This window comes from Colletotrichum costaricense, assembly GCF_030867565.1.
Source record: "Colletotrichum costaricense strain IMI 309622 chromosome Unknown Scaffold_3.1, whole genome shotgun sequence".
Taxonomy (NCBI): domain Eukaryota; kingdom Fungi; phylum Ascomycota; class Sordariomycetes; order Glomerellales; family Glomerellaceae; genus Colletotrichum; species Colletotrichum costaricense.
The window spans coordinates 3,108,384-3,136,332 of NW_026848232.1; the positions used below are offsets into that span (position 1 = coordinate 3,108,384).

The following is a 27,949-nucleotide window of genomic DNA, read 5'->3' on the forward strand; positions in this document are numbered from 1 at the left end:
CTAGCCAAAGATTTTGAGGAATCCCCAAATACCAGCCCCGCTGAGGACCGGGATCGTCAAGTTATCGTCCCAACCGAAAATGTCTACCACCTCACTGGCGGCCGCCACAAATCCAGACCACAGACCCATGACTCCGAGCGCTAGCGGTCCGGTGATGGTAGCCTGAGCGTCTGAAAGCCCCACGGCGCTTGCGATGGTGCGGGGTAGATGCAGTGCTCCCGTGAACATGAAGGGATAATTCTCGTCGCCGGGGAAAGGACCCGTTCTCGGTGCGAGCCATCCCCAGAAGAAGTATGAAGAGGCGATGCCGACAAGGAATGCGGCTGTGGAGCCTGCAAGCGACTTGCCGCGGCGGATGCGCGGGGTATAAGCGCCGTACATGCGGCCAAAGGTGCTGGCGGCGGTATCGCACCAGCTGAGCAGGAGGATGGCCATCACACCGACGTCCTTGGGCATGAAGCGCATCGAGATCCACGCGCCAAGCAGGTAGAAGATGACTCCGTTCCATCCGGCGTATTCGCTCTCGCGCATCAGCGCGCCGAGGACCGAGACGTAGAATCGGTTGAAGGAGGCGTAGTTGTGACGGAGGTAGTCGGCGGTCGTAATGGGCATCAGCGCAGCAAAGAGCCACGGTGCGACTGAGCTTGTCTGGATACCCGATACGTAGAGCCACAAAGTGAAGAACCCGATCGAAACGTGCAAGATCTTTCTGGGCACCTCGTGCTTGTGTACAAAGGTCCGCCACTTTCTGTGAATCGGTATCAAGCCCAGCGGACTGGGGCTTCGACTGAAATCGCGCCAACTCCATCCCGTAGGAGCGGCAGAGGGAGGGGCCAGGTGGCCGTTGGCCGTCGTAGCTTTGACTTTGCCGTTCGCTTCGCCATTGGCGGTGACTTCTTCCGTGATCGGTTCGCTCGGGATGATGGGCGATTTGCCTCTCTTGCTCTGCGACTTGACCGTGGTCATGGGCGTGATTCGGCGGGACTCGATGGGTGATCGACTTCTCGTGCGCGATCTGCGCATTGTCGATGGCTCGTAGTCATCCTCTTCTGCCCGCTCCTCCAGCGGCTGGGGCGTTGTTCGCCGCTTCTTCGCCGCAGACCTCGTCACCGGGCCAAAGTAGTTATCTTGTGACGCTGCATCAATCTCTGAAGGTGTCGGGCTCGGGGAGATAACCCGCGGGGTGGAGGGTATGGCGCGGACGGACGACATGTTGTAAGGGAAGGGCGGGAGTGCAGGACAAACGACAGCTCCCGTAAAGAGGCGTTGAAAGGGGAACAAGAGTCGTCTCAGCGGCCAGAGTGAGGAGTGGAGATGTTTGTCTCTTCTAGATAAACGGGAGTCGTGGGGGTCCAAGGCGGGAGAGACGGAGGCGGAGTCGGCGCGGGCGTGGGTGTCGTAGATGGCAAAGGGTGCTGCCGGTGAACAGCGATTACCGGTATTCCTTTGATGGCTATGCTGCTGGGCCTGGGGTTGGAGGATGGAGGCTGGTTGGGCTATTGGATCCAGGGTGATGTTTGAGAATGCAGCAGAGAGCAACTCCGCCGCATGTTGAGCCGGGTTGGTACGGGGGGGAAGAAGACCACGGAGACATGCGGTCGGTCAGCAGGCAGCGTGACATGTGTTTAAGGACGAGGTGTTTGGACCGGATCGTCGGTGTCTTGTTGTGCTGCGAGTCTGCCGATTCCTGGGGACTGGGAGAGAGGATTTTTCGCGGGCCAAGGTACCGAGTACTTGCAGCGACGTATCTAAACGGTGTTTGGAGACCGGCCGCACTGTTGCTTTGGTAAGCCGTCTTATCTTTGCACTCGAACTTTGCAAGGTAGAACCGAAGAACCTTAGTAAGGCAGAGCCTCTCAAGGTTGAGGTACTCATTACCTCGTTGTAGTCATCGAGGTAGGTACGTTGGGTACATCTCTAGGAACCCTTGGGGATGTTGAAATGCAATTCCCGTTTCTCATTCATCCATTTTCAACATGGAGATTAAACAATCAACCATTACGGTTCTCATGAGATGTTAGCACAAGCAAAAGTCAAGGGTCATCCAAAGACGGCTCTCAGGGTGAACCACAGTCTGAACAAACCGCAGCACAGTGTGCCGAGGGCCGAATGACCAGCGCCCCGAATCCCACTCCAAAATGTCCGGTGCACGCGACTACCCAGGAATGGCCGGCCTGTCGGGCGCACCGCTTCACTCCAAGTCCATTTGGCAGGGGGTTTTCTCAAGGGCACGATTCAATCTGCGGTGATTTTTTTTTTCTCGTTTCCTCCTCAGTGGGTTGCGCTACGCCGTTTACTGCTGCAAGCATGTGAAGCCATCTCCGGCCGTCCCGCCAGTTCCATGTCCTTCTCAGGCGTGGCTCCTCTTCTCTGCACGCGCCGGGTGGGTTCGACCGGTGGATGCACTTCATCCCGTCTCTCCGCTGCCGAGCTGCCTTATGTAGGCTGCCTGTACTCGGTACGTGCACAAAGTGTCAAAAGACATGCCATTCTGCGTCTTCCTTGTTTTCCAGACCGCTCAACTGCAAAAACGGGCTGAAAGTTTTGGGCGAGATGTCAAGGCGAGTGGCTGAGGACGGTTGGGGGTCAATCGGGATGATATCACTGGCTTTGTCCGTGGGCGGTCGGACAGAGACATGGCGCCAAGGAGGCCTCGAATGCTGTCACCGCCCCACGTGAGCACACCCACTCACTTCTCGGTCGATAAGAGAGAAGATAAGATAAGACAGCACTTGATGCCGTATCGATAACGATAACGAAAAAAGTTTCTGGAAATCAAGCCCCTCCAGCTCGGACGGCCTCATTGAAGTCGCATGCAGCGCAAATCCTCGGTGTGCCTGACATCCTTTCGATATTTGTCCCAGACCAATTGAACCATGGCGCCCGAAGAGAAGAAGAAGGACCCTAGGGCCTGGAGAGGCCTCACCCCTCCCTTGGCTGAGTACGATCCCGTGTCACTGCTTCTACTTGCGCATCCAACTAATATTCGCCCAGATGGATCCTCGACTTCGTGTCCAGCCAAGGCTTCCAGCGCATGACGCCCGTACAAGCAGCTTGTCTGCCGCAGTTCCTCGGAAACAAGGATGTTGTAGTCGAGGTAAGGACAAAACTGACCATACTAGCAGCTTGGAATACTGACTATCCCAGGCTGTCACCGGCAGTGGTAAAACGCTCGCCTTCCTCCTCCCGATCGTACAAAAGCTCATGCGCCTCTCCGAACCGACGAAGCGCGGCCATGTCTTCTCCATCATCGTCTCCCCGACCCGCGAACTTGCCATCCAGATCCATGCCGTTCTCCAGTCCCTCGCCGGCTTCCACCCCCCGTCCGCCGAGATACTGCCCCACCTCAAAGAAGACGAAAAGCGCCCCGACACGACGGTGCCGGTCGTCGTTCCTCAGCTGCTCGTCGGCGGAGTGACCACCACACAGCAAGATCTCAGCTACTTCGTCAGACATGCGCCCAATATCTTGGTCTCGACACCGGGAAGACTTGTTGAGCTTCTCGCGTCTCCGCATGTCCACTGCACATCTTCCACTTTCGAAATGCTGGTTCTCGACGAGGCGGATCGTCTGCTGGATATGGGTTTCAAGCAGGATATTCAGAGGATTCTGGGATACTTGCCGAAGCAGAGGAGAACAGGCTTGTTCAGTGCTTCAGTCTCAGAGGCAGTGTCACAGATTATCACCGTCGGTCTGAGGAACCCGGTCAAGATTGCCGTACGCGTGAAGAGTTTGAGGGATGGAGGAATCATTGAGGATCGGAAAACACCAATCAGTCTGCAAATGTCTTACCTGGTTACACCAGCGAGCCAGAAGCTCCCGGCGCTCAGCAAGATTCTCGAGAACCTCAATCCACGACCACAGCGCAGCATCGTCTTCTTGTCTTCTTGCGCTGCCGTCGACTATTTCCAGCACGTTCTGCCCACCATCATGCCGGAAGGCTTCACACTCGTTCCCCTACACGGAAAACTCCCCCCCAAGGCAAGAGAGAAGAGTTTCAACAAGTTTGTCAACTCGGTTTCGCCATCCGTATTGCTGTGCACAGATATTGCAGCGAGAGGTCTCGATATTCCACAAGTAGACTTTGTCTGCCAGGTTGATCCTCCTTCAGATCCCAAGGTCTTCATCCACAGGAGTGGACGTGCCGGAAGAGCAGGCAGAAAGGGATTGTCAGTCGTCTTCCTGCAGCCCGGTCACGAGGAAGACTACATTCCTTTCCTCGAAGTCCGCAAGACACCCATCTTCCCCCTGACGAAACCCGAAATCACCATCACCGAAGAGGAAGCCAACGAGGCGTCAGAAAAGTTCCGCGACGTCCTCCGCAGCGACCGCGCCTATCACGACAAGGCGCAACGAGCCTTTGTGAGCTGGGTGCGCAGCTACAACGCTCACCTGACGACCTCCATCTTCCGCGTCAAGGACCTCGACTGGGCCGACCTCGGAAAAGCATGGGGTCTCCTCCGTCTGCCGCGCATGCCCGAGACGAAGAACTGGGAGGGAGACAAGTGGCTCGGCAATGAGGACTTTGACTGGGAGAACTTCACCTACAAGGACAAGACGAGGGAGGCAGCGAGATTAGCAGCGGCAGAGGCGGAGCGCAACGGCGAGAAGGCGGCTGCCGCGGACGAGGTGAAGCGCAAGCGCAAGACCAACGAGGCGTGGAGCAAGCAGACGGAGAGGGACGATGTGAGGGTGGAACGCCGCGATAAGAGGAGACGCAAGAGGGAGGCCGAGCGGATGTCGACCATGACGGAAGAGGAGAAGATCAAGGCGATGGAGCTGAATGAGATGATTGCGGAGATTAGGAAAAAGAACCAGGCCAAGGCGGCAGCTGGCGGGAAGGACGATGAGTTTGAGGGGTTCGATGATTAAGAAGCGTCTGTTGTAATACTATCTAACCATGTCGTTGAAATCTGTCCGGGGGATTTCCGGCTCACGGCTCAACGGGTGGAGGAAGTGGGGGCGATACCCCCGGCGAACGCTTTTTTGGCCTCACACGATGCGATCTCACGAGACCCTCTCTTCCGTCCGCCCCATCCCGTCTCCGTCCTCGTCGCCAACCCTTTCGGCTTTGAGTTCTACGTTTCCACAGCGGAGATGAGGCCAAAAAAGAATTCACACGAGAATGACTCACTCCCCACACCTGCCCTTCTTGAACAGAAACAGTGAGGGGGTCGTCATCAACAAGCACTAATACAAGCACAATAGCTCAGGGGTAGAGCGCTGGGCTCATAACCCAGAGGTCCCTGGATCGAAACCAGGTTGTGCTATGAAATCTTTTGCTTTTTCGGGGTTATGAATTCCATATGTTCTAGGTACAAGTACATGTGTTTCTTTTGCCATTCTCACCTATCTTCACTCCGTTCTATAGAATCGCCGCTTGTATGGTTCAAATACAAAAGTACAATGACGAGCGAATGTGGGCCACGTCCTTCATATCTACATCTGGCGGAGGAGATGGTCCACATGTTTAAAGGTATCTTGCACCTTGCTTCCCATAATTTAAGCATGATGGCCTCCCAAGTGGCATGTGATAAAGGCATCAGCTGGCCAGCTCTGTCGAGAGGGAGGCTCGTCACTGGGATACCTGTTCATTTCTGTTTCGAAGGCAACGATCGTCCGAGATCTCCAGATGGAGCTAGGTGCTGGCCATTGTGGTTGCTCGTAATGAAGAGAGTGGTTTTGAGCGATCGTGTGACGTCGGTGTAATGGGATTATAGCTGGTTCGTCTCATATTAGCATGAATTAAGTCAGGGCATCGGGTTCCTGCTGTTCTTACCGTGCCTCGGCTTTTGTCCCTTGCGAATGCAAGTTTTCCAGAGGATAAAACATGTAGGTGGTAACCCTACAAACAGGGCTACAATACCAATAATGGCTTCGAGGGTCATCTGCATAGCTTGACTTGTGGTATAAAAGTTCTGGTCTTAGAATGCGCGGGTCGAGGCAGCAGAAAAGCTTGTGTCAGACCAATAGCTGAATATGAAATGTATAGAGGTAGAAGAGTCAGAGACAGTATGTGAAGGGCGTCGTCGAGCTCTCCCTACGGCGTCTTCTTATGTTCGAAATCATGGGTCATGATATCTTCGTTCCTCGATCTACATTTAAGGTAGAATGCAGCCCTGGCACTTTGACTGAGCTAGACTTTCAGACTCTGGTGCCGACGAATAGAACACCATAGTTCTTTGGACTTTTGAGACTTTCGTATGTCGTCGGAGGGCTTGTGCATACCAGGCGTATCCAACTACAAGCACCATGTTTTCAGACTTTGGTTTGGGCCAATGAGTTAATCTGAAGGATATCCTCTCTAATAGACGTAAGGCTTTCCACTGCCACGATTTGTTCCATGTGTAACATGAAGCTACGGGACCGTGTTCAGACATTGGCTCCAGCCAATTATTCTTGTTACGGGGCCAAGTCCACGTCGGACTGTTGGTGCATATGCACAATGCGGACCGGTTGGCGTACACACCAATGATGGGTTTTCAGACTTCGGCTCTGGCCAATGACACCTTGTTGAGGCTGCCAGCTTCAAGCGCTTTTCAGATATCGGCTTCCGCCAATTATGATGAGAGCCCCATGGCGCAGTCATCCCAAGCTGCGTGACAAGACTCTGTCTCCCACGCTTTACTTTTTTCCTATAAATCACCTGCTCTATCCGCGATCAGATTTTCCAACAGAAATTACTGACAGTCAAGAGACCGCTATTTGTCGATATCAAATTAAGCAACAAATCTCAGCTTGTTACCATAATGGCATCCTCTCGGAAGCGTTATTCGGACGAAGAGTGGCTCCAGCATCGAGCTGAAATCAAGCACTTGTTCCTGAACGAGTCAGCTTCTTTCAACGAGATCATGCGAAAGCTCGAAGAAGATGGCTTTCCTGTAACGTAAGTTAACACGGTGGTTTCCCCATCTTCAGTTTCTCACAACACACGTTTTAGGAAATCGCAGCTTGAGTACAAGTTGAAGGTCTGGGGTCTCCGTAGGAGAATCCAAAAGAACAAGACCGAGATGCTGTGGCAATTCGTTGACGGCCGCCTTTCCATGCGGGAAAAGCAAGGCAAACTCAGCGAAATTATCCATGATGGTAAGATCATTATGCCGGCCAAAGTCAAGAAAGAAAGAGGACGATATAAGCGAGTTTCTTTCGCAAGTTATCAGAGAGGTAAGAGCTTCCTACTAATCACACCTATTTTTACTGAACCTGTTATATGCAGAAAACTCAAGTCCTCGTACACCTCCAGAGCTGAACATCTCGGTCTGCACGCCGGTATCCTTCCCAATGACGTTTGCCTGGTCGAGGAGTCTTCCCTGGCTTCAATTTCAGTCCATTTACCCACAACGTAAGGAGACTCAGAACCCAGCATGGTGTTCACTTCGCTCAGACTTCGTATAGTGCCGCAAGATTTCGGAACACGCATGCGAATTGATACTGAGCGCAATTTTTCCAATTCTCTCGGAGATCTTGACGTGTGGGGCATCTTGGATATGCCAGAATCAAGTAACAAGTCAAATGTCCTGCTTCTCGCCGCTCAACTTGGTTCGATGATGCCCGAGGCAGAAGAGGGCGAGAACACTGGTCTCGCACAAGCTCTACTCAAAGCACCGAGCCAAACGACGATACACGAATACCACAAATTCCTTATCTACCGGATCTCTAACAACATGGAGAATGGTACGAGCGATGAGGGCGACTTATCTCGTTGGTTCTGGACTGTCAATGTGCTCGAAACTTCTGGCATCATGAATTTGAACCTTGCAACAGGAAAGACATCAAGCCCAACAATAAGCGCATTTATTGAGAAGCTCTTCCAGATCGCACTTTCTACAATGGATCAATTATCCTGGGACGATTATGACGCCCATGAGGTAGCAAGAGCCAAGAGGGTTGTGCAGTGGTTGCTGTCCTTGGGACAATCTCCGAACACACCGATCAAAGTTTTCGGCGAGGCGCTCACGCCGTTGAAAGTGGCAGTTAGATCGCATGAATCACGACTTGCACTTCAGCTATTGGATTCTGGTGCCGACCCCAGCCTCTCATATGAGAGGTTCAGTGGCTTTCTGGACGATTCAGAGTGTCTCGATGCCTACAACGATGATGAAATCGACCCTATGGCGACTGAAGTCTTCAAGCGCCTCGTAGATTTCGGCCTCTCTCAAGACGAATCAATAGATGGAGATCGACCTTCATCTTTGATGGCAGTCACTCGGCATGGTACTATTTCTCTGATCGATATACTCGTACAACGTGGAGCCAACGTTTTGTACTGTTCATCGGGCGACAACGACGGCCTCAGGCTTCCTTTCTCCAGGAAAGTCAGCGTGCTCGGTTGCGCAGCTGGCATCTTAGACGAGGCGAGAGCAAAGAAAACTGTTGAGCATCTACTGGACCGCGCACAGTCGATCAACCCATATGTACCACGACCGGATTTTATCAAGGTCGACGTTATCATGAATGCTGCGTCGAGTGGTCACCTTGCTGTGCTGGACTTCCTCCACAGCATTGGCTGCGATGTCGTTGGAGCTGAGAGTGAAGGCATCACTTCCCTGCACATGGCGGCAGCGTTTGGCTTCCCCAACGTCTGTAGATGGCTTCTCAGTCATGGCTCGTCGGTTCACGGACCTAACTTATCGAACGAGGCTCCAACTCCTCTGACCTTCGCGGCCTTCGGACAAAACGATGAAGTGGTCCAACTTCTGCATCGTCATGGGGCTGATCTCAATGCAAGCTTCGCCGTCAATCCTGACAGCTGTTCGTGGATTACCTGCTGCCCAAGCCAATACCGCAAGGTATTGAGAGAGGGTGTTGGCCGGTTGGGGAATTGCTTCATGAATCCAGCGGGCGCTGCGATCTTACGGGGCCATTGGGACAACACAACATACAACTATCTGGCCCAAAATGGGGCCAGAATGCCCGAATGGGCCATTTACTACGGCTCTCTCGAAGTTCGCGAGTTTGGTCTAATTGAGGTTGCTCTAAAAGACCACGCCTACGTTGACTGGTGGGGTTTTGATGGAAACACACCGCTACAAGCCGTAATGTCAACGTCAAAAAAAGCTGTAGGGAGATTTTTGAAAGGAGACCAAGCAGAAGATATAAGAGCCAAAGGTGTCCGTGCCTGTATTGTACTTTTAGGCGCTGGCGCTTGTTTGATGGGTAATGAGGTTCAACTAGCAATGGCCCTCAACAACTGCAGTCTGGTTGAAGCTATAGAACGACACGACGTTGAGAGATCCTGCCAGCTCAAGAGTGCCGTTTCTTTGCTGGAGGCGGCTTTTCTGTCCGGCTTCAATGACATGGTACAATACATGTTCAAGAGAAGTCCAGAAGCGTACGACGGAGGCGCCCTTTGTGCTGCTGTTCTCTTCGCGTCAGAGCACAAATGTACGAAATTTCTCCAGAGGCTTTTGCAAAACCGCCAAAACATTGAATGCCCGTCACTTTTGGAAGGAACAGCCATCGGCTTAGCTGTCTTCAAAGGCGAAATGCAAGCACTCAGAATGCTCTGCGGCCACATCGGAATGCCACTTTCAGCAGTCAGTCCTTCGAGTAAAACAATTTGGAACGCTCTCAATGAATGGACAGAAGGACTGAGACATCTACCATTCTGGCATGACAAGCATACCGTAGTCACTGAGCCACTCTTGTTCATAGTTGAGTCAACAAAGTTCAACGCGAAGCTCGAAGAACTTGGATACCGCTCTTGGGAACACTTGATTCAAGTTATCCTCAACATCGATAGCGAGGAGACTCTCGAAATTCGACTCTTCTCGAGCGAGTCCGACATTCGACCAGAACAGCAAAAGGACAAGAGCATGTTATTTCTTGTCAAGAGCAACAGAAGGCTAAAACCCGTGGAGATTGAAGATTTCTGTAAGATTTACATGATTTTGGAGAGAGGAAGAACCCCGTTGCAGCAGGCGGTTGAAGACGGAAACCTCACTAAAATCGATCTTCTCCTCGCCGCAGGCGCTGATATCAACGCACCGGCCGCAGACCACGCCGGTGCCACGGCTCTGCAGCTAGCGGCCATCACAGGACGAATTGGAATCGCAAAGATGTTGATAGATATGGGAGCTGACGTTGACGCGCCTCGTGCTCCCGAATCCGGACGAACTGCACTGGAAGGCGCGGCTGAGCATGGGAGGATAGATATGATCCAGCTTCTCTTAAGTGAGGGAGCCGAAACAGGCGGGAAAGGTCGATTGCAATACATGCGAGCAATCAAATTTGCAGAGCAACAAGGACATTTGGTTGCCGCGAACATGCTGAGAGAATACCGCGATTGGACCGTGGATGACGACGACTTGTGGAGCGAGTTGGAAGACTATGGGTTTGCTTGGAAAGGGCTCGACGAAAGAGACTTCTTCGACTACGACCGAGGAATCGACGTTGAGGATGAAGAAGATACGCCAAGGACGTCAAATGATGAGTTCAGACAGGAAGATGCTATGGCTGAATAGTGTGGACAAGTATGGACAACAGGCAAGAGCGTAGACTTTGAAATGCTGGCGTTCTCTGTGCAGGAGTTGCTGCAACTGTTGCTTTTGTCACACATCAAAATACTTGTGAGACTGGATGACATGCAAGCAACTTTGGCGCAGATTTCTGGTGATTTCTCGTGACTTGACGACGTAGCAGCTTTAGGAAAGCCCTGTATCAACTCGTCAAGGATTCCAACAATGGCGACGAGTTGAGCATCTACATTGACCAGTGCTGGAACATAGCTGTCAGCATTCTATGTCCCTCGGTGCCTTGCCATGCCGAGTGCAAAATTGAATATCAAGGGAAAAGAACCGGGGCCTTATTTACTTTGTGAAGCCGACTCGATGAGGGCCAAGGGCTGGACCATACATCACAGTTTTCGATGCGTGATTAGCAGCTTAAAAAAACGACACCAGATTCACAATTCAGAACAACAATACACTGTGAAGAGCCTATTCTTGATCTTGAACGGTCAGGTATACCTAAGACGATCTACTCAATATCTATGGTAGATATCAAGCTAACGACGACGTTCTAAATAAGAGCTGCACAGAAACCAGAGCACATACCCCGGCGATCAACTCCACGGCAAACCACGTACTTCCCAAGAGGAAACGAACCAGACGATCACGACAACTCACACACATGCCAACCACCGCGCCGTCAAGAACCAACGCACCTCAAAAGTCTAGACCTCACTCAACCGCCTCACGGACAACATCCCGCTCTCCATCGGAGGCTCCCGCCAATACTTCGGCAGTTAAACCCCACAACTTCATACCCCAAAACAGTAATTCTGCACATCACGCATCCATAAACTAAGGCAAGGTGATCAATACTCGCTCTAACTATCCAGGCAAAACCAAAAAAAACCTATTAACTTACCTGCATTCCTTCGCCGATCACATCTCAATCCAGACCAGATGCAGTCTGCAACTCACCTCTAGTTACTCCGCCTTGGGGAAATCTCTCTGTGGCCTTCCCAATCGGGATTCAAAGATATACTGTGTCCCTGTGACGTTTAAACTTGCTCAGACGATGCAGCGAATGACAAAAGAGAGGAAGGAAACAGCTCCGCAGCGGGATGATGGAGTATGTTTCCTCCTTTGCTACACTACTGTATCGCTTCTGTCCAACGTGACTCTGAGACAATGGCGGTGAAGCTGCGAGACAGAGAGACAACGGGGATTGCCCGCGAGGCGCGCCTAATACCCTCTCGCAATAGACTCAACCTTAATTTCACTCGTGCAGTCTGCAGAAGCGCGCCCCTCTTATTTCTTTCACCCTCTTAAAAACTCCTCTTTCTCTGGCACGTCTCCATCCAAATCCATCTTGTCTCTTTTCGAAAAGACCTGCATGTGATTCAGGACAAAAGTGAGGGAAGTAATTATAGTGCTCAGTGGGGCACAGGCGGGTTCCAGGTCCAGGTAGTCCACCGTCGAACACGCCTGCAATATCTAGCTTGCATATGTGATGCCGGTAAATACCTGCAATGAGCAGGCGGTTGAGACAAGGCGGACGGTGGGAACTGGGAATAGAGAGGGCCGCTGTCAAAGCGGGAGGAAAAGCGGGTGGATTGAGACCGGTGACCTACCCGCCATCACATCACATCGCTTGCGGTCTCTCGCGTATTACAAAGTACTCCGTAGACTCGCCAGGCTGTTGATGCCCATGGCCCTAACAGGACGATCTGCCGAATATAGCTTCACAGCGCATCCACTCTCGTCTCCAGCATCATCAGTCGCCCGCCACTTGACTGGTATTCTTGTTTTGAGTTCATGGAGGCGGGTCTATAGTATGAACCGGCCAGCTTATTAAGTCATGGGCAGAAAGGCAGTAAAAAAGCCGTGGGTAATGGGCATTGGCATATACCCTCAATCAATCCCACGGCGGCAGATTGACGCATCCCCCATGCCTCAGCTCGCGTGGTCGGCTGGGCCTTTATTCACTTCCTTGTCTTGGCATTTCTTGTGTGCCATCCCACTGCCACTGCAACCCCAGGACCAGCCAGCCCTGGGGAGGGGGGGGGGGGGAGAACTGGGTGAACTGCCCGCCACTTTTCTGCCCATGGGTTGCAACAGTCGATGTGCTGGTGGATCTTGAACCTCCAAGGCACGATGAGGTTTATTACTACATGTTCAATAAGGTCTTGACAATGCTTAGTCGCGTCGTCTGTTTGACAGAGTGACGAGATAACGAAAGACGGTGTGACGGGCGAGGTTGCACCGTCGCCGACACGTGCTATTACCCCGCGGCCCGCTGACACTTGGTGAACCCCCAGAGACCATCGCGAACGAGAGGGCGGGTGTTGCGTCTACTGCAACCACTCAGCGGAGTACTCGCCGGGGGGCCTATATCTCACATATGTCACTGATATGCTATCGGAAGCAGCGTCGATGGAGCCCGAGGAGTACTGGGAGAACATAATGCCGCGCTTATTGAACCGGGCACTGGCCGAGGTACATCTGTACGGAGGGAGCGTGTCCAAGGACAACCGAACCGGTGACAAACGCGATGAGGGTATCGTTTGTGGTCCGCGTACAGCGTCGCCACGCCGACGCGTCGAACCAACGCTTTGCGCCTGCAATGGTGCGTGCTGCAATTGTTGATAGCGCTTAGTGGAGCAAAACATTTGCTTGACTGATACGGAGCACTTGTGGCACCGACCTGGAAAAGGGTTCTGGCAGTGCTGACGGAGAGAGGCACTGTTCACAGGAGAGACATGGGGCCAACCCAAGAAGCTGGGTTGGCGGAGTCTCGAGCTCATCGAAATCCGAAGAGCCTTGACAGGGTCGCCCGGTGCCGGTGGTTAGAGCTGGTCATAGCTGATTTTTTGGATGAGCAAGCATTGACAAGCATCGCGCACTCGGTGGCCACGGAGAGGCTTTGTTGCGTTTCCTACCCTGGAAGAGGGGGACCGGATGATTTGCTCTCGGACGATTGCTTGCCGGGGCAATCGAGATGGGGTGACACTCGTTTGCAACATGCAGATAGTCGAACAGGTCCTTGGCCCGATTTCCTAGGGTTAAAGGGGGCCAATATGTGCCAGTTGTATGACTGAAGGGGTTTGCGGCGGCATAGTACTGTACGATGGTGATGCCAAAGATTCCGGAGGACGGACGGCATGATGGTGTCAGGCCCCCGGACGAGAGTCATTGGTCAATGCCCAGACCCTGGAGTGGGGGTTCATCCTCGAAGACCAGCCGGTTCGCAAAATAACAAGGTCGTTGATTATGATGGATTATGCCTTTTCATAGGCCTCCAAGGCATGTCCTGGTGGTGCCCGAACGGTGAACCCATCATCCTTATCCAGGCCGCGCGGGCTAAGAGAGCAAACGCGAGAGAACGTTGAATTGTCTATACATTGCTCCCCCATGGCACGGACAGTGTGACTTGTGCATCGTGTTAGTCATGATTCTTTGTGGCCTAGCAACGACATCGCATGGCGGTGGAAGCCGCGGAACTCCGGATCTGCAAGCCGGGCACGGCGGCCAGGACACACTTGAGATGTGACGGCCAAGAGATGGTATGAGCGATGGGAGGGTCACTAAGGTTATTAGTGAGGTTATCTGCCTTTCTCCGTTGCAGATCGCGGACAGTTTGCCAAATGATCCATTCTTTTTCGCAGACATCGCGATGAACTCGTATCTTCTTGTCTGAATACTGCTGGATCAGGCCTACGTGGGCCAGATACGCGTGGTAGACTGATTCGGCCAAGCAAAGATGACTGCCGAAGAGACGCAGCCCAAAGATCAACCGAACTATAAGTCACTGTTCTCCATCGGTGCTGTATGTTGCCTGTCGGTGCTTGACTCGTAAAATCGCAGCTGGAAGACATCCGGACCAGTGACTCGGGAGCCACAGTACCTAAATAGGATCGCTAGAGATGCGGGTTCCAACGCTCTGGGCCCGCATGCCGTGGAATATGTATCAGTACGGAGTACAGATCCTCACTACTCAGGATCATACAGGCGTAGCCGTGTGCGATTACCTGTACTCCGTTTTTCGATTCCGTGGAGTCGCACTGGCGTGGTGACTTATTCCCAAAGGTGGGCGTTGGGCATTGAGATCAGCAGTACAGAGCTGCTCTACCGCGAGTCACCAACAAACGATCCAGTACGGCTTGTCCGAGCCTCCCCTCAAGACCGGGAGCTGGAGAAAGAAGAAAAACAGAGCTGCAGACTACATTTCACGATCCACTGGAAATTGGGTGTAACATGTTCAGCATGACGGTGCGATCAGCTGACCAGCCGCCTCTTCGTTGGATCGCCTTTGGTGATTATCTTGGTGTTGTTTGCTTATTCTCCACACTATTGTTGGAGACGAGGGGCAGGCCCAATGGGTTTGGCACCGGAAAGACGCTGTAACACGACATCCGATCATGCCATCGAGTTTTGATACGTGCTTGCAACGGAGCCTTTCCTGAATGGAGATCCATTAGGGGTTGTAGACTGCAGCTCCATCTTGGCCTCGTCCCTGAAGTCGAAAGCGCGCTTGAGAATACGGCCGCTGTCTTCGTCATCCTCATTTTCTCGTTGTTGTTGCTAGGGCACAAGCCTTTGGTGCCGCAAACGGCGCCGTTAGCTCCCTTCAATTTGCCCTTCTAGACCGAGCCACGAAACGGCTAATGGAGACTGCTAAAATAAGCCATGGAAGACGCATCGGGACCGACAAGTTTGAAGCCTGCCCGCCGTGTACGGAGTAGGTAGTCCCGACGTGTATACTGTCGGTCGTCAGGTAGATAGTGTACTTCGTCCAAGGCGTTGATGGCGGACGTGTCCGCGTACTTTCAACTTTCAAGTATCGAGTGGCGTGCAGCCTTCGCCCCTTTGGTGCCTTGCGGCGGGCGTTTGCGAAAAGTCGACTCTATCTCCCACTTCTCATCGTACTGGCTTGACGCTCAAACATTGATGGCGTTTCGCGACTGTCTTCTTTACTGTGATCTGGGCCGGACCCAAGCTTCTATCGGCCAGGACGATTACGCAGCAGAAGAGGAGAGGGACTTTCATTTTGCAGCCAGATATGGAGTTCACAGGAGAGAGGTTGCCAAATAGCCTGGCAGGGACTCTGGTGGCTGTCGCCGCTGGCCCCTGTAACAATTTCCGATCCTGGTCGCTGGTCATTTAACAGTGTGATATTAAAGGAACCCCAGCGGGCGGGGACGCCGCGTCTTTGATTGTCGACAGTGTCATCGTATCCGCGAACTGCGAGTTTGCGACCGTAGAGCGTGTCTGCTTGTTGACTTTAAATCTTCTGCCTGGGATCGTGAACACACTTTTCTCGCGATGCTGGTACCGCATCATGGATCAACCTTCCAGGCGTCTTCTTTGAAGCGCGTCGTGACTAAAACCCCACCAACGTCGACTATCCCTGCAGCTGTCTCTCTAGTGTCAGACGTGTTGGCGAAGATGGAAGACATCATGCTAGTGCCGCCATCAGTGATCTGTAACGGCAAACAAAGCAGACCCCATCCGAGACTCGTCTTTCGTCATGACCTTGGGAGAGCGCAGACGAACTATTCCTTCAGATGCAGTTGGAATAGGAGGTAGCCGTTGGGAGGTGTGGACTTTGCTACAAAAGTGCGTCAGGTTTGAAGCTTCCAACTGAACTGCACTTGTCATTGACCGAAAACCAGGGAAAAGGTTTGCTAAGCGACCCCGTTGCTGTGCGTCTGCGGGGTATTTCCGTCCCTTCTTTCGGCCTTTCCTTCGTGATGGGTGCCACGAGTATTTTAGATGGCCGACGAGGGTTCGTGCTGTATTCCGAACTCCAGTCAACAGTCCAGGGTATGGAGGGTTAATTAGTGTCCCTTTTTGCCCTGGTTATTGGACTGTTGAGAACTTGAGACGTCACGACACGATGGGTAGATCATTCAGATTTGTCGCATCCTCCACTCTCGTCCTTGCCTCGGTTGTTGAGAGGAGAACAGACAGAGTCTGGCGAAGAGCAAGCTCAACGGTGTGATCTATAAGCATCTCTTGCAGATGCGAGATGCGTGCCAACCTTCCGATGTTCTGTCCTCAAGCAGGGCCTGGTTTCCCATGTGCACACAACCCTGAAAAGGACAATCGGTGTGTTCTTAAAGTCTTCTTCTGAGGCTTCGGTCTCAGGAACCAGAAGAGTCCTGCCAATCGTAGTCGGCAAAGCGGGTTACCATGACTGACAAGGGCTGGGCGAGAAGGTGATTGGGCCGAATGGATTCACGACGGTGCTGCAGTCTGCAGAGAAACAAGTGCAGATGCAGGTGCAGAGCAACAATGGGTGACCTGCGACTACAACGTATCCGTCAGACGTACGCAGTACGCCAGTCTCCTGTGCAATCTGACCGGGTGGTTTCCGTTTCTGTATCTGTCCCGTTACCCCCCTCTACGGGGTTGCGACCGAGGGTAACGAGCGTATTGGACTGATCTGAAGGCCGGGGCGGCACGGAGAATCTATCGGTAAGAGCCAACTGTGTCTTTGACACTGCTGTGATCGTCTTGGCCAAAGAGATGGGCCAAGTCGCAAAGCTGTATCCTCACTCCGTGGAGGTGGAAGCACGTTGCCGTGGGGTAGAGAAGCAATTCTGGATTTTTGAAGCATCCGTGCCATGTAGAGAATTGATTGGGACTCGGACGTGCAATGGGTCACGTTGTTCGAGGGATAAGGTCCTTGATGCTCGGATGCGTCGTTTCAATTTCAGTCCCGTTCAATCCCATAATCCCAGAACGTCAATTTGACGGCCCGCGGCAAGCATCGGAGACGAGCGCGAAGGGACCAGGGAGATAACCGGTACCTTTGTCGCGTTGCTGAGCCTTCGAAGCTAGGCGAATGGTGAGAGAGGAGAGAATAAATGGGCAGAAGCGGGAAGACGGAGTGCACAAGAGGCAACTCTGAGTCTCAGATCAGTGATGGGTGGTTGAACCCCAGTACTCCGTATGCCGGCTGAGGTTGGGGATGGTGCTGGGGTTTGGCGTCCTGGCCTTGTCTATCGCCGCCTCGCTTGGTGATGTCGCCTCTTTTCGCTTCTGGGACTGATATCGGGCGGGATCCAGGAGGTTGGTTGCAGGAAATGACATCAACCGGGGGACGAGGATGCCGAAGCATGGGCCGTTGGCCATTGCGTCGATACTCAGCACAGAGTCGGGGACGCAGTACGGAGTAGGGATGGTAAACGGGTCAACCGCATGCTGAGCAGGGCAAAGCAGTGACATGGCGATGACGGCAAAGAGGGCAGCCGAACTCCGACAATCTAGAAAGCTTGGTGCACTAGGCCTCGGGGCCGGACACTGCGAGGTTGGACTCTGGAGGCTGGAGCTCGAGGCTCACATCGAGGGGAAACGCTCCCTGCATGGACGCTGGGGGCAAGGGAAGAGAAGGGAACGATACGCGTATGGCGGCTGTGAAAGCTGTCGTCCCGTTTCTTTTTGTCTCGCCATGCTGCGTTGGCCGCGGCCGAAGGGTGCAGGCAAGCTATGAAGCCAAAGCAGGGCGACTCATCTTTCGTCACATGGTGCGGTTGTGGTGAGTCTTTCGTTACTTTGTGAGGCTCTCTCGCGGCTGGTAATTGGGTCGGCTTGGTCTCGTCTCAAGTCGATCAAGTCCCGTCTCCGTTCCGTGCAGTGGTTGTCTGTAATTCGGATCCGGAATCAGACTGAGCCACGATAGAGAGCAGCGAGAGGAGAGAATGACTGAAATCAAGGTTGAAGCAACAAGACGGGCATGAATGCTGGAGCGCACAAATCGGCCATCGTGAATGCCAATTGGAAGGCAAGGCAGTCAGTAGGAAGTAACAAGCAGCGGTAGCAGCAGCACTGTAGTCGGCAGGTTCATCGAGGTAACCTCGAGAGGGCAAGGGCGGCGCACCTGAGGTGGACTTTCACAGTTCCATGACACTCGGCCGGGTACATCGAGGATATACACAGGGGTACGTATCTACTGTGGTAGCCACCCTTGCAAACACAAGACCTCGAACTACGGGGCTCTAACCGTGCGCGCGGTACGTCCAGGTCGCGAGCGAAAGAGAGAGAAAAAAAAATCACACAACGGGTGGGCAGTCATCAGTGGCTGGCCCCTCCCCGTTGCCCTCGTTGTCGACCCCTGCTTGGTCTACCTTATAAGTATCTTCCTAGGTACTGTTCTGGATACGTACCGTTAGCTTAGTACACCTATCCCGGGGTCCCATACGTTAGCGCAGTGAATTGACAGGGTAGTTGGGTCACATGCCCCATCCACCCACACGAGGTACCGATTCTATTTTCTTCGCCCGTTTTCTATAGCTAAACTCAGAGGCAGTACTTCGAAAATAAAAGCCGACATCCCTACTTAACGCCGATATTCCGCACCTTCCTCTACTTACTAAACCACCATAGATTTCACAATTACGGCCTCGACTACGGCCTCAACTACGGGCCCAATTACACCACTTTTGCCTACTTCCACTTCGTCAATTACACCTACTTCCACTTCGTCAATTACACCTACTTCCACTTCGTCAATTACACCTACTTCCACTTCGTCAATTACACCACTTTTACCTACTTCCACTTCGTTAATTACACCACTTTTACCTACTTCTACTTCGTCAATTACACCACTTTCGCTGCCTATTACGCCGCCCACTTCTACTACCGTACCTCGTAGGCTGGCCATAAGCGACATTATTCTACCCTCTATACCTACTAAACCACGCACAAAAGAGCTTATAAGAGACCAGAAAATCGAGATCCGCGCCTTCCGTAAGTACCTCAATTGGACGTATAAGCAAATTGCGAAAGCTATACCTTTCACGTACCGCTAGGTTCAATTAGCCTATATAGACTCCTTACCAATTACGCTATAGAAAAATAAGTACTACAAACCACGGATTCGTACGCCATAAAAAGACCGCCTTCGAGAGTGGCTCCTATCTAACGATTTATATAGAAGGATTCTATAGGCAGACCTACTACTATTTCTACCTCCCGATCTCTTATCGTATAGGGAGTTTGCCCTCATAACTGCCCTACGCTCTATAGACTATTGCCGGGCTATTCGACCGCGCAAAATCCGTCGGACCGAAGCTAATAAGCAGTAACGAGTCGCCTTCGCCTAGACGTACCTCCGGCTCCGCCCGTAGCCCGAAGATTAGGAAGATATGATATTTTCAGACAAAACTTAGGTAACTACGGACCCTATGTAGAAGTAATGGGCAACAGTACATGATATAAAGGACCCAGCCTCCTTTGCCCTTGTACGAGCAAAACCACACGGCTGGATGTTTTGGGGGGCTTTTGCTGGCGGAATTAAGGGCCTAGGTTTTATTTAGGAAAAGGAATAGGGAGAAATCGATATTAGAAAGTACCTTTTTTAGATAGTACCGATAATTATCGCCTTCTTCCGGGAGCACCATCTCAGCCTATTCCAGCACGATAATACCCCAGCCCACAAGGCCAGAGAGACCCGTCTTACTTTAGAGATGCTTAGAGTGCTAGTACTGCGCTAGCCAGCGTACAGTCCCGACCTTAACCTAATAGAGAATGTATAGTTCTGGATAAAGAATTGGGTAGAATCGCACTTCGACTTATAATCCCTTACGCCCGAGTAATTACGAGCTACCGTCTAGGCTGCGTAGGAGGTAGTACCTAGGGAGTGGTTAAGGTAACTAGCACACTCAATACCTCGTCGACTATAGCTCGTAATTGAGCAAAATAGTGAAAGTATTAGGTACTGAAATCGATAGGTAATTCACTGCTAATCGAAAGTATATTTACTTGACTAGGTTGTTTCTGATTTAGGCAAAGTCTGTCTCCGCATGTACCGCACTAACGTATGGGACCCCGGGATAGGTGTACAGATACCGGCTAGGTAGTGGTGGATGGCTAGGCCGGACCAGCCACAACACTGGAAAATGGACAAAGTGGGGTGGCGATGAGTGGTTCTTGCCAAAAACACATCAGCCCAATAGGATACGTATCTCTTGCAGGTAGGTATTTTAGCAGCTGCTAGGGGAGATTAGCGCATTGGGCCACCCAAGCAACCACGCGCACCACCTGCTCCTGCATCTTCCAGGTTGCGGTCAGTCAGCATTGCCCATCCAAAATTGTCCTCTCAAGTACGGATACCTCGCACAATAAGGTACCTATCTCAAGCTCATTCTTGCTACCTTGCTAGTACGGGCATCTTGCTGTGTCAAGGGAATGAACCTAGAATCCATTGATAGACCTAGAATAGCAGTAAAATACCAAGTTGGCAAACATCTCTGTACGAACACTTCATGAGCATTCAATAAGGTAAGGTAGACTGATGTGAGGTGAGGTAAGGTGCAATTGACCAACCATGCCCAGCCGGGTTCCCTGTCCTTATCCCTGGCGTCCCCTGTCCCTGATCTCCCACCTGACAGAGAGACAGACGGAAGGAACATGAACAGGGGAGTACGTACCGGTACCTTGCGTCGCGGTTCACCTGCACTCAATCAACTCCCGTCCCACGGGCCACCAACTCACTTTGACTGACTGAGTTGAGTGACTGTCTGCCCAGTGCCCATTTCCCGGTTGTGTTCCTCGCTCCCCCATCCATGATCCTGCGTCCTACCATCCTGGTCTTTTGCGGCTTGTCGTTGTTTCTCTGGCCGCTTCCTGGTTGCTGGTGGTTGTTGGTCTGGGCCTGGTCTGGCCTCTTTCCCAAGTCTCCTTCCGCCTTGCTTTCTTCTGTGTTTGTATCCTTCCCTACGTATCTGTACCGTTCCTTCTTCTGCCTGGGTCATTGTGTAAGGTACATACACACCAAGGTACTCTCTCTCGCCTTTCCTTCCTCCATCGTCGTAGTTGTCCATTCCTCCTTCACTCCACCACTTACTGGCGTGTAATTACCTGCCAGACGGCCACGGAGTACGGAAATACTATCTCAAGTTCCTCATTCCTCCTTTCCGTTCTCGGGACCTCGAGACCTCGAATAATACACTTTGTACGAATAATTCAACAACTCAAGGCAACAGTCAATCATAACGAACCAGCGTCCGCTGCACGAGAACGAGCGCATCCTCCGAGTCTCCGGCCTCCTTCCTGCGATTCACAAATCACCAACTCGGCCCTGTGTTTCTGTTTGTGCGTCGAAGCGCATTCGCATTCCACCCTCTCTTCCTCGAGTCTCTCCAAGGTAGCCCGCGACCTGCCTTCGACTCTCCTACTCTCGCACAAGGTCTCAACTTTCGGTAATCTGTGGTCTTGGTCTTGGACTATGCCCGTTGGACGCTTGTGCTTGCCTCTGCGTCTCTGTCTCTATTGAGCGAACCCTGTGAGAGGTGTCTGGTTGCAAAACACTGCCGCCCTCACCACCGCCGCCGCCGCTTGCCATTGCTTCTTTATGGCGTCAAAACGTACGTTCCACTCCCACATGCACACTGAGCTCATCTTTTTTGCCTTTTTTCCTCCGAGCGTCAGACCCGACCCATCGTGCCACCCTGTGAGCTGAGTTGGTCCCTGGATCTCACGGACCCGCGAGGGCCCTTTACGGAATCCAGTATAGCACCACTCGAGTGTCCATGACCTCGTCCCGAGTTTGGTGCCTACCTACCTACCTCACCTCGGGGCTCTGACACACACACAAACAAATGCGCCGCTTCTTAGCCCGTCTCTTGTCTCTTTTACCACTACCCTACTTCCCGCTCCGAGCCTCATTCCTTCCTCCACTGGGCTGCACTCCAATCTAGTCCGACTGCATCTTGTTGTGTCTCGCCAAAAAGCTGACCGAATGCCTTCGCGACCAGTCACCCCAGCGAGCAACACCCGCTGCCCGCAGCTGTAATCGAATACACGCGATACCGGCCATGGAGGCCACCGAATCGCGGTCCTCGCACGATGGACTCGCCTTCAGTGTGCGCTCTCCGCAACGCGACCAGACTCCGCGCAGTCCGCTGAGTCCCAGAAGCCCAATCGCCCCCCGCGACTCGAGATTAGGACGGCCGCCGAAACTCGCAACCGGAGGAAAGGAACCCCAGAGTGCCATGACTGCTGGTTCTGGAGGAAAATGGATAAACAAGATGCGCCAGCCAGGACCCTCAACAAAACCACTATTACCAGCCACAGAAAGGATATCCGAGGAGGAAAGGAATCAGGTCCCGATACGCCGCATGAGAGCTGATAGCTCTGCCGATGACAAGTTTGAAATCGCCCCCGATGGAGGCTCTGCTGGACGTGAAGGACGTCAATTCACCGTTGCCAACGTGGGCAATAACGGTCGGATATATCTGAGGTGGGTTGCTTTCATGACTGCATGCGGTGTTTGTTGATTCAGTACCTCTCACATGGGCGGGAATGCTAAGACCTCACCACAATCTTACTCGGGTTTCCGAAAACGTGCTGACAATAAACAGACCGACGGTTCGTCCTGCCAACCAGAGATACCCTCAGCCAAATTTTGTCTTTCCCATAACGCCACCTGGGACGGCTGGTCTGGATGCCTTGACCGAAAAACAGAGGCAAAAAGACGCAAGCGACCTTCACTTGAGCCAATGGACCGCCACGCCACCAACTCCTGCAACGCCTGCAACGGCTGCCACTCCCCCAACGGCGAGAAACAGTCGCTATTTTTCTGGCCACGCCCCGAGGCCCTCTCAACACAGACGTGCTCATTCCGACTCGACAGCTCATGACGGCGCCACTACGAGCAGGGACTCCGAAGCTGAAGGCTTCAAAATTGTCATCTCAAAGCCGGGCGATGAACGGCGCGCCAAAACTATGGAGGATCTGGATGCGCCTCACATCCCCCTCCTAGACATTGAAATTCCAAACTGGAAATTAGGCAACCCACGATTCACCGCCAGAGGCACTGCCTTCTTCAGAGGATCGAGTTACGCCCCGACAGAAGAGTTTCCCCGCTCCAGTAACGTTTCTTTCCTCCATCGGTCTCAGACCGGCGAACTTACTCCAAGAATACCTGCGTCAATAGCGTCCAAGAAGCCTAGTCCCATCTCGATTCCTCAAATACGCCTGCCGCCCATGGAACCCGCGAGACACAATGGCCCCCTCAGTCCCGCTCCCATGACAACACCTCGGCTGCCTGCAATCCGTTCAACCTACATGTCGACCCATCTGGTCATCGAACCAGCCATGTTCGATGCCCTCACCTTCAAACCGACATGCGACGACAGATCGATAGTGCGATACTCTCCGGCTACGGGTGCAGTGACAGCTGCTACCCCGCCTCGTCTCGTGGCCGAGTTCACCTCTCCAAGCTTTCTCGACTATGAACTCATCTCCGACTTCTTCCTCACGTATCGATCCTTCCTTGAGGCGGGTGATCTGCTGAAGATGGTAATGGCGCGCCTGCGATGGGCCTTGGGCCGAAATGATGAGATTGGAATGGTGGTACGAGTGCGAACTTTCGTCGCCATGCGTCATTGGATCCTGAACTACTTCATGGACGATTTCGTCATCGAATACGGCCTTCGCGTATCGTTTTGCAACCTCTTGAACGACATGGTAGACGAGCTATCAACAGATCCTCGTGGCTGCAAGGTTCAACTCAAGATCTTGGCCGAGTTGAAGAAATGTTGGCGGCGAGTATGTGCTCAGTTCTGGGATGGACCGGAATTCGACCCTTCTCTCGGCGCCAACGTGCCGATAGCTCCTGGCGGAATCGCAGGTCACAGAAACGCCGGCCTAGATCCTTCCTTCTGGGAGAGAGAGGACGCTGTCCCACAGCTGGATGGCCTATTTGCGCCCATTCCCGAGGACAAGGAGCAGACAAGCTTCTACGCCGACGTTTCCCGAGCCGGCCATATCGCTGACTCCCAACCCATCATCAACAGACCTACTACACCAGAGGGCCGCCATGTTCATGAGATCGACAGACGGCTGGCGGCTTCACCTACCAGTATCGCCAGTATGGACATCATCTCCTGCTCCTTCCCGAGTAAGAACTCGAAAGGAACTCAACATGGCAACAACTCCACTGTGGGTGCTCACCCAGTGGCACCCGCCAGCTCGGTCTATTCCACCGCGGGACCAGTGGCAACGACTCCAAGAGCTCTTGTTGGAAAACGTGTACGGGCAGGGCACGGGCACAAGAGAAACGGCAGCCTGACGGACTCGCTTAGAGAACGAGAGCATAGCACCGAAAAGTCGGGTCTACCGGATACCGACTTTCTCATGTCACTGCCTTTCGCTGGCAGCCTGGTTCGAGGAAACCTGATGCCTCCAGGTCAGCCGTACGTTGAAGTTATGTCGCCTAGCCTCGCCGGTGATTTCCAGCGCCATACTACGGTCTTTCAAGTGCCAGGAGAGCAGCGTAGCGCATCAGCTATGTCTGGCCAGGGCATGAAGAAGTTGATCGGCAGTGTCCGACGTGCGCTGAGCACCCGAGGACAGGGCGTTTCTCCCACCCAGGGTAACTTCATCAACATCTCTCCCATAGGCCCGCGCGGGGCTACGACAAACCGGTTGCCGGGAACCGCCATAGTCCCCCAGGCTAGGCGGCAACAAAACGGAATTCGGCCTCCTGTGCGTATAGACCTTCTGGGCGCGGAGGTTGTGGAGGACTTCAAGAAGGCTGTTCGAGAAGACGCAGCCGCCGAGGCCGCGGACGAGGCCGCAAGGCGCGGACATCTGGACCCCACCGCTGCCGCTCTACACAGGGCAGTATCCGAACAAGAGTTCGACTATTCGGCGGTTCCTAAAATTTCATCTTTCGGCAGCATCCCGGAGGATGACGTACTGAGGCCGGTTAGCGACATGGCCATCACTACCGGCAGCAAGTCTATCGTCATCGTAGATGACACAATCCAATTTTCTCTGCCAGCAATGCATGGAGCGTTGCCCGCGACTGAGTCTGTGGAGGCTTTTGCTGACACCTTTCTGCCAGGCGGTGCGGATCCAACGCCGCCAAACACACCACCGGGTCATGCCATGGGCACACCTCGACGGTCGTCCTACTTGCTTAACCAACATGTCGTCAGACCGTCCATCTCGGTGGACCCACTGCCTCCCTTTGTGCCTGACTTGACAACTCTGGGCAATGATCAAAGCACTCGCCCGTCCATGGATATCGATCGTCCTTTGTCGGAGTTCATCGGGCCTTCTTCCAGCCGTCCTACTTTGTCAAGGTCAACGAAAAAGCACATTCGGCAAAAGTCAAGCAGGACAAATAGATCCCTTGACTCAGCCGTCGTCCACCGGCGCACTACCTCATTTGGAAGTACCTTCAACCCGCGCTCAACAGTCAAGAGCTTCGACGCGACCACGTACACTGAAGGCTCCGTCGCTGACGAGGATGAGCCGAGCCCCGTACCTCAGCCGCTCCGGATTCTGAGAAGACGACCAGGTGGAAACCTGCGCGCATTCAACAACGGGGGCGACGGGGATGCCTTGCCCTTGCGTAAGTCACGGTCGGCAGGCTCCCTCACAACCTATTCAGAATCCATGCGAAGCTCCTATTTGCAGAGCCCAAAGCATGATTCTAGTGCGTTCGTTGACGTCGTGTCGAGCGAGTTCTCCCACCGAGGCGATGCCGATAATTTTTCCCTGGGCGCAATGGCTGAGCCATCGGCAAAAAGACAACTCTCGCTCTTCAGCACCCACTCGTCCAAGCCCATCATGCGTCCTTCATTTGAAGCTGAGGCGCAGAAGCTCGCCCAAATTCCCGACGATGAAGATGATGGTGGTGTAGAATCAGCATTGGCCAAGTTGGAAGGCAAGTATGAGAAGAAATCTTTCAAATTGTCCATGGAGCCCACAAATGCTCCTCTCCAAGGTGTCGATACTGCAACGGATCTTGAAGGTGAACCCGCTGAGGCGCAAAAGCAAGAAAAGAGAGGGCATCGTCACTTGCACGTTCTTCCTGTGGACGCCGCCGCCGTGGCCCAACAAGAAGAGGGGTCAGAGCCCCGCTCCAGCTTTCTCGACGTTCCCAACGGACCTCGAACCGATGCGAGTTCTTTCTTATCAGATAACTCGGCAGGCTCGTATTGCTCCATTCCTCTTCTTGAAAGAGGTTTGGCAGACGATGGCCAGAGTAAGGCATCCGCGCGGGAATGGACCAACATGTCTGTTCTTCAAGACCCCGAGGAAGAAATTTCACCAGCAGTGACTCCTCGCCCAATGTTCGAGGGATCATCTCACACATCTTCGTACGAGTTCATCCGGAAGACGGAAAGCCTGGAAAAGATCAAGTCGGGCTATTCCCCGCCGAGCGAGCAGTCATTTTTAGATGACGACAGTGATGGAGAAGACTTTGGTTCTGACCTTTCGTCCGAGCTGTCAGCCGAGATTGTCGAGCCCGAAGAGTTTGCCATGAACCAAACACAACCTCTTCCGGACCGCAATGCTCACCGCAGTGCATCCATTCTGGAGTTCGATCCTCGACCCTTGAGAGAGTCGACCATGGGTCCTTCAGACAGCCGAGAACCTCCGTCGCCACCAATGACGCTTGTCCAAGCTCTCCAGATGTCACCTGAGGCCGCCCTGGTTCCCGAGCTTCACGAACATCAGGTGTATCAGCAAAAGCCCCTACCGCCGACTCCCGACACCACTCCGGGGGCGAACCAGCCCAACTCGCCACTTGACCCTACCGGCACCAGAGAAGCACTGCGCGGGCAGCCAAAGTATTCTGAACGCGAAAGAGAATCGTCCTTAAGATTCTCTGTTCACTTACCGTTCACGCTTGCGTTCGACTCGGAGATTCTAGCTCAACAGTTCACGCTGATCGAAAAGGATGCTCTCAATGAGATTGACTGGAGAGAACTCATCGACATGGGTTGGAAGAATGCTACCAACAACGACTCTCGGTCCTGGGTTGATTTCCTTCGCAACACGGATGCTCATGGCGTTGAGGTTGTCATTGCGCGCTTCAACATCATGGTGAAGTGGGCATGCAGCGAGATCGTGCTGACTCAAAATATTGAGGAAAGAGCACGATGCATCATCAAGTATATCCACATTGCTGCTCACTGCCGCCGATACCGCAACTTTGCGACCATGAGTCAGATCGCCATCGCCCTGACTTCGATGGAAATATCTCGGCTTACAAACACCTGGGCCATGGTACCACCTTACGATATGCAGACTCTGCGGGAGTTGGAAACTCTCATCTCCCCTACCCGCAACTTCTACAACTTGCGTGCCGAGATGGAAGTTGGCTCTGACACAGGCTGCATTCCATTCGTAGGCATCTACACCCACGACCTTCTCTTCAATGCTCAAAGACCCTCGGAGATTGCTAGCTCCCCAACCACTGCACCGCTGGTCAACTTTGAGAGGTGTAGGTACGCCGCGACCATTGTCAAGACACTGTTGAGGCTGCTCGAGGCCAGCACACTCTACGAATTCCAACCGGTTGAGGGTATCACCGAGAGGTGTCTCTGGATGAGTGCTCTAAGCGATGAAGAGATTCGCAAGCACTCTCATCGTCTGGAGTAAGCCAGCTATTGGCATCCTTCATGGCGCGTAATTACAAACAAATAAACCTCACGAACGCCAGTACGACCGCTTCGGGTTTGGACCCTCAGAAA

At 53.0% G+C, this 27,949-nt stretch overlaps 8 protein-coding genes across 8 annotated transcripts; 4 read left to right on the forward strand and 4 right to left on the reverse strand.

Moving 5' to 3' along the window:
* CCOS01_03873 (cytidylyltransferase) lies at positions 1–1,212 on the reverse strand (the record flags this gene model as incomplete). The annotated part of the gene is made up of 1 exon (XM_060452056.1): positions 1–1,212. The coding sequence occupies one exon, from the start codon at positions 1,210–1,212 to the stop codon at positions 1–3; it is 1,212 nt and encodes a 403-aa protein (XP_060318321.1).
* Positions 1,213–2,876: 1,664 nt separating this feature from the next.
* On the forward strand, positions 2,877–4,872 carry CCOS01_03874 (DEAD/DEAH box helicase; the record flags this gene model as incomplete). The annotated part of the gene is made up of 3 exons (XM_060452057.1): positions 2,877–2,941; positions 2,995–3,097; positions 3,148–4,872. The coding sequence occupies 3 exons, from the start codon at positions 2,877–2,879 to the stop codon at positions 4,870–4,872; spliced, it is 1,893 nt and encodes a 630-aa protein (XP_060318322.1).
* A 630-nt stretch (positions 4,873–5,502) lies between these two features.
* Positions 5,503–5,894, reverse strand: CCOS01_03875 (uncharacterized protein; the record flags this gene model as incomplete). The annotated part of the gene is made up of 2 exons (XM_060452058.1): positions 5,503–5,720; positions 5,780–5,894. The coding sequence occupies 2 exons, from the start codon at positions 5,892–5,894 to the stop codon at positions 5,503–5,505; spliced, it is 333 nt and encodes a 110-aa protein (XP_060318323.1).
* An 855-nt stretch (positions 5,895–6,749) lies between these two features.
* On the forward strand, positions 6,750–10,463 carry CCOS01_03876 (uncharacterized protein; the record flags this gene model as incomplete). The annotated part of the gene is made up of 4 exons (XM_060452059.1): positions 6,750–6,886; positions 6,941–7,086; positions 7,217–7,342; positions 7,396–10,463. The coding sequence occupies 4 exons, from the start codon at positions 6,750–6,752 to the stop codon at positions 10,461–10,463; spliced, it is 3,477 nt and encodes a 1,158-aa protein (XP_060318324.1).
* A 2,397-nt stretch (positions 10,464–12,860) lies between these two features.
* On the forward strand, positions 12,861–13,298 carry CCOS01_03877 (uncharacterized protein; the record flags this gene model as incomplete). Its single annotated transcript, XM_060452060.1, has 2 exons — positions 12,861–13,074; positions 13,201–13,298. The coding sequence occupies 2 exons, from the start codon at positions 12,861–12,863 to the stop codon at positions 13,296–13,298; spliced, it is 312 nt and encodes a 103-aa protein (XP_060318325.1).
* CCOS01_03878 (uncharacterized protein) lies at positions 12,921–13,252 on the reverse strand (the record flags this gene model as incomplete). Its single annotated transcript, XM_060452061.1, has 2 exons — positions 12,921–13,081; positions 13,219–13,252. The coding sequence occupies 2 exons, from the start codon at positions 13,250–13,252 to the stop codon at positions 12,921–12,923; spliced, it is 195 nt and encodes a 64-aa protein (XP_060318326.1).
* Positions 13,299–17,369: 4,071 nt separating the features above from the next.
* CCOS01_03879 (uncharacterized protein) lies at positions 17,370–17,678 on the reverse strand (the record flags this gene model as incomplete). The annotated part of the gene is made up of 1 exon (XM_060452062.1): positions 17,370–17,678. The coding sequence occupies one exon, from the start codon at positions 17,676–17,678 to the stop codon at positions 17,370–17,372; it is 309 nt and encodes a 102-aa protein (XP_060318327.1).
* A 4,592-nt stretch (positions 17,679–22,270) lies between these two features.
* On the forward strand, positions 22,271–27,857 carry CCOS01_03880 (RasGEF domain-containing protein; the record flags this gene model as incomplete). Its single annotated transcript, XM_060452063.1, has 2 exons — positions 22,271–22,695; positions 22,817–27,857. The coding sequence occupies 2 exons, from the start codon at positions 22,271–22,273 to the stop codon at positions 27,855–27,857; spliced, it is 5,466 nt and encodes a 1,821-aa protein (XP_060318328.1).
* Positions 27,858–27,949: the final 92 nt, after the last annotated feature.